Source organism: Neophocaena asiaeorientalis, unplaced genomic scaffold, assembly GCF_003031525.2.
Source record: "Neophocaena asiaeorientalis asiaeorientalis breed wild unplaced genomic scaffold, Neophocaena_asiaeorientalis_V1.1 scaffold177, whole genome shotgun sequence".
Taxonomy (NCBI): domain Eukaryota; kingdom Metazoa; phylum Chordata; class Mammalia; order Artiodactyla; family Phocoenidae; genus Neophocaena; species Neophocaena asiaeorientalis.
The window spans coordinates 21,181,946-21,187,279 of NW_020172779.1; the positions used below are offsets into that span (position 1 = coordinate 21,181,946).

Consider the following 5,334-nt stretch of genomic DNA (forward strand, 5'->3'; position numbering starts at 1 on the left):
TTTTTTTTTTTTTTTTTTTTGCGGTACGCGGGCCTCTCACTGCTGTGGCCTCTCCCATTGCGGAGCACAGGCTCCGGACGTGCCAGCCCAGCGGCCATGGCCCACGGGCCCAGCCGCTCCGAGGCATGTGGGATCCTCCCGGACCGGGGCATGAACCCGTGTCCCCTGCATCGGCAGGCGGACTCCCAACCACTGCGCCACCAGGGAAGCCCAGGCCTCTTATTTTTAAAGATGAAAAATAAAACACCGGGGATGCCAAAGGGAAAACATGTTGAAACACAGCAACCTAAACACTAAGAGTGACGAGCCTGCTCCTTTATTAACGTGCACGGCACCTGCTGTGCTGTGAAATGCCCAAGCGCATCTGCCTGCAGAGCGCCCTGACGCCAGGGGGCCTGTTCATAACTGAAGGGTTTGCATGCTTCTCTAACTGATCTGCACCACGCTGGGCCTTCGCTTGTGCTCTCTGAACAAGAAACATTTTACCATGTTCAGAGAAACTTTCCTGTAACAGCCAAAATAAATAGATTGTTTAAATATTTTACTAGACATGTGGAATTCTAGAATGAAACATGCTTCTAAATAGTTTGGCCCCTTATCCAGTTGGAAAATTACAGATTTTAAAACTTTCTTAGACAACGGGGAAAATTAAATACCTGGCCACATTTTTAGGGCCTAAGGCACCCCCGGTGGTAATTTGGAAGGGATGTCAGCGTTTTCATATACCAGGCTTAGTAATGCTAACCTGAGTGCAAACTCTGAGAATCCGAGTATTTCTGGAAATATCCATCATTCAGCCACCTAAAGTCCACAGTAAACTCAGATTTAAGTCGATAATAACAACAATATGATGACAGTAAAACAAAACAAACACACACACACACACAGCATTCTTTGGTGTCTTCTTCAGCCAGGCCCTATTCTGAGCGCCGGCATGGCTCCTGCCCAACAACCCGGGCTGGTCTGCGACTGACCTCACTTTACGAACGAGTGAGAGGCAGCGGGGTTCAAGGGCTTACCCAGCTGGTGGCCGCGTCTGGAGGCACCTTGGGGGAGGTCGGCACGCGCTGGGCCAGAGCTTGGGAACGCCACACACGCCCGAACGCCCAGCCACCAGCTGGCTGGGACCTCTGACTCCACGAGAGCATCCGAGGACCTCCCCCCAACCCCACCCCACCCCACCCCCGCCAGGGGACACGGGGAAAGCCCATCGGAGGAGGCTGAAGGGAGAGGAGACCGGGGACAGCCGTCAGCCAGCGTGCGGTGCTCCGTGTGCCGACACTCACGGGCGTGTGAGGCCCGGGGCCGGGACCCCGTGGAAGCCCAGGCGGCACTTACCGATCTGCAGCAGGATCGGCGTGACCAGCGCCGTCTCCATGGCGTAACAGAACTCCCTGCCAAACATCACAGCCCCGTGCATCACCCACAGGCGCACGGGGATGCGGTCTATGGACCCCTCGCTGACGGTCTCGTCGTGCGTCTCTGCCTCCGCGCTCCCCGGCTTCTGCAGGTCCGGCAGGGGCACCGGCAACTCCTGAACTTGCAGAGATTCTGAGTCGGCATTCTGCGGAGCCATTTTCATTACCACCAAAAAAATATATATATATATATTTACTCTATCTATATAAATAATTCTATCATATATCTTTAAGGATAAATTAAGACGTCTTCTCTTTCTGCTTCAGTGTGTTCCTCCAGCAAGTAATAATACTTATATTCCTCTTTGTACAAACAGGTATCTCGAAACTTCTCACAATCGGATGAGACACGCAGCAGAATAGAACGATTTTTGGTTGGATTCAACATATGGCTTGCTGGTTTACTGTGAATTAGAGTTAAAAATCCATAAATGCCATTCAGTTAATACCAGTTTCATCATCATTACTGAAGAAGTGCTGAAGCTCCTTTCCTTGCTACAGAGAGGTGGGCAGGTGACACACAGAGGTAGGCCGCCGTCGCTCCCCATCGAGGGACTGGTTGATCTGCAAGAGAGGAAAAGCCCTGCCCGGTCAGACGGGGCCTCAGGGCCTCCCACCCCGGGATCCGGGCGCCCTGCTCAAGGGGCTGGTCCTCAGCCTCTTGGAGACCATGGGCCTCCGTTCACTGGTCCTTACCCTAGGTCATCTGCGGAGAAAACAAAACCCAGTTTTTAGAAGAACAACATTTTCCTGCATGGAATCAATCGTGGGGGGAGGATAGAGACGGGACAACAAAGGGAGAAAGGGAGACAGAAAGAGAGCTCCCCGGCAGAGACAGCCCGCTGGGTGCGGGGACCCCGCCCAGGGAAGGGGCACATGGGAGGCTCAGAGTCCACCCTGAGGCGCTGGATTCCTGTTGTGGGCCGTCTACAGCCGTGGTCCTTGACCTGTTTGTTATGAAGTCTTTTGCTAATGAAATGAAAGAGTGCCTCTCCGGGAAAAAACATACACGCAACGCGTGCCGAACACTGAACACCACGTTGAGGGGCCTGAGGACCCCCACCCGCACAGGACATTCCACGGGGCCCTGGAACCTGTCCCTCAATCCTATGTTTCCACCATCCCGGTACCTATGACCCAGCTTTGTGACGCTGTCTCTACCTGGATGAACACAGCACTACCAAGTGTGGATTGCCGAGAACCTAACTAGAAATGTCCCCTTAGAAAGGTTTTAGGAAAGCAACCATCTGCCCTGTGCAAGGCCAGAGCACGGATGCAGTAACACCCTTGCTTTTCTGCACATGGCCTTCCGACATGGCTTCCGTTCAACCCGAGGTGAAATCACAGAAAATGTGATTTTACATTAAGGTAGACCGGTAGCTGAGGTCTTACCGAAAATTTTCAACCATCGTTTTAAATAAAAATATTTCTGGTTAATATTCACTTAACCCAAGATGATCTTAACACCTTCTCCCCTTCTCCCCAGAAAGGACCAGAAATCAAGGGGTGGCCTTCGCCGAGTGCCCTCCTCAGGGAGCCCTGGAAGTGATGGCGGGTCCCCAGCCTGACTGCTGGCACCGCTGAGCTGCTACCCTGGGGCTCCGGAACCCCAGCTTCACTACTCCACCACGCTGGGGTCTCCTCATGCTCTCTTTCCTTCAGCCCAAACTTCCCAGGGAATCACAGGTCCAAGTGATCCTACCTACTTATTTGCTTCTTAGGCCCCAAGTTTAATGACAATTCCAAACTGCAGCCTTCACACCTGAGATTTCTATCACATTTATAAATGTCCTCTCTACTGTATAATCAGTATCTGGATTAAAACCAGCATTTCCGGGCTTCCCCAGTGGCGCAGTGGTTAAGAATCCACCTGCCGATGCAGGGGACACGGGTTCGAGCCCTAGTCCAGGAAGATCCCACATGCCGCGGAGCAACTAGGCCCGTGCACCACAACCACTGAGCCTGCGCTCTAGACGTGAGGCACAACTCCTGAGCCCACGTGCCACAACTACTGAAGCCCGCGTGCCTAGAGCCCGTGCTCTGCAACAAGAGAAGCCACCGCAATGAGAAGCCCGTGCACCGCAACGAAGAGTAGTAGCCCCCGCTCACTGCAACTAGAGAAAAGCCAGTGCGCAGCAACAAAGACCCAAAACAGCCAAAAATAAATAAATGAATGAATGAATGAATTTATTTGAGGGGAAAAAAAGTATTTCCAAACTGGCACCCTGCTACAATCTTTTTACAAAACATTACCATGAAACTCTCTCACATATACAATGCAAACAAAACAGTATGAAAACAAAACACCCAGCATGAACACCTGCCAACACCCTACGGTTCTCATTCCACCCCTGCCCTTCGAGTGATTCCCATCCTGAGACAAAAATCTCAGGACCTTCCCTGAGTCAACCTGTCACTCTTACACCAAAGCAGGGTCAGTGATTTTAAATGCCTTTTTCCACTAGGTAAGGGGTCATTTTCATGTGAAGACAGAACATCCAGACGTGTCTTGAAAACCTACACTGACTGACCAGCCGAACGACTGCAACTAGTTTTCTCAGAAATGCTAAGGACTCAATTATAATCATCAAACCCTTCAGTTCTGTCCCATCATCCCTTGTACCGCTGTGTGTCTATCCCGAGACTCAGGCCCGAAATACAGCAAACTCCGCTAGGAGTCGTTTCAGCAATGGCTAAAAAGTAGGCAATAAAGCTGTGTAATAGCGCACTCAAATTATTCTAAGGCCGTGGGTCTCACCCGGGGCCAACCTGCACCCTTGGGGACCCCACCCTGGGTGATGTCTGGAGATGTTTTTGGTCGTCACGACTAGGGGGAGGGGTTGCTACTGAGGCTCAGGGCGGAGGTCAGGGATGGGCTCAGTGCCCTGCAACAGCCAGGATGCCTCCACAGCAGAGCACGGTTGTTCCCTAAGGTTATTATCAGACAGGAAAAAGGCTCTCCTAAAAACGCTGAAACCCTTATCACACTGAATCAATCAGCTAGCCCAGAAGCTGCAAACTCAACTTCACTTTGAGTTGAAGTGAACTCACTTCCCTTGGTTTTCCTAAACCAGCCTCTGCTCAAAGCAGAACAGGAAGCGCAGGTGAGCTCAAGGCACTGGCTCCTGGAGGACGGGTGGCGTCTAGGGTCAGGTTTATAAGCAGGAAGAGGTGCAACCTGTTCCCTCCCAGTCGATCACCTAGGCCACAGGTGGTGGCATTTCCTGGTATTTATTTGCAAAGAGAAGGTGGGTAAGAGCCAGCGAGGGGCTGCAAAGGACGCACAGCCAGCCGCCTGGCCTCCATCATGTTCAGACTGTGGGTTCCAACCCCAGGCCTACGGCTGCACTTGCTGAAAGGCCTGCGGAATCGGCTAAAGATGGCTAAGCAAGAAGTCTTGAATTTACTGGGAAAGCAAAGGAGGTAGAGACCAAACCCTTGGGGAGCAAAGGGCCCTGCGTCCTTAGGAAAGCCGCACGCCAACAGACCACCAGGTCAGTGCAAGCGTGTCCCCTCTACAATGCAAAGCAAGTCACCACACCCGAGTCCCTTCTGTTTGGGGTTCCCACTAAATTTCTAAGAATGGTCCAACAGTGGCCTCTGGAAAGAACGTGAGGGAGAGGGAGGGAGCCCCTGGCTGTACGCCTCCACTCGCAGGACTTCTCCAGGGTCCCTCACGGTCAGGGGCGGGCACAGCTGCCTAACCTGTCAGCGGAGTCTGCTTCACACTCGGCATCCTGCTGGCCAGTCTGGTGGCCCGGGGACTGTGCACTTCCAGACATACCCATGGGTCCCACTTTAACCCCGGCCACGAGCACCATCTTCTCAAAAGGGGAGCCTGCCCAGGGCTGGGGCGGGGCTGTGACCTGTTGGGGGGCTCATCCAACATCCAGATCCTGCCCTGACGCTGTTTCGG

The 5,334-nt window shown here is 52.7% G+C and overlaps 1 protein-coding gene across 10 annotated transcripts in view; it reads right to left on the reverse strand.

The window, feature by feature from the left end:
• The window catches only part of SLC45A4 (solute carrier family 45 member 4), a 75,674-nt gene that overhangs the window by 34,856 nt on the left and 35,484 nt on the right, over positions 1-5,334 (reverse strand). For 2 of the 10 annotated variants that reach the window (XR_003002696.1, XR_003002695.1), the window contains exon 1: positions 1,339-3,081. Coding sequence is in view for 7 of the 10 variants with exons in the window: in XM_024740978.1 (XP_024596746.1) it covers positions 1,339-1,582 (244 nt within the window). In the remaining 3 variants the exon portion in view is untranslated. Of the gene's footprint in view, positions 1-1,338; positions 3,269-5,334 lie in introns of those variants that run through there. The other 8 variants (XM_024740972.1, XM_024740973.1, XM_024740969.1 and 5 more) reach the window with 6 other exon arrangements.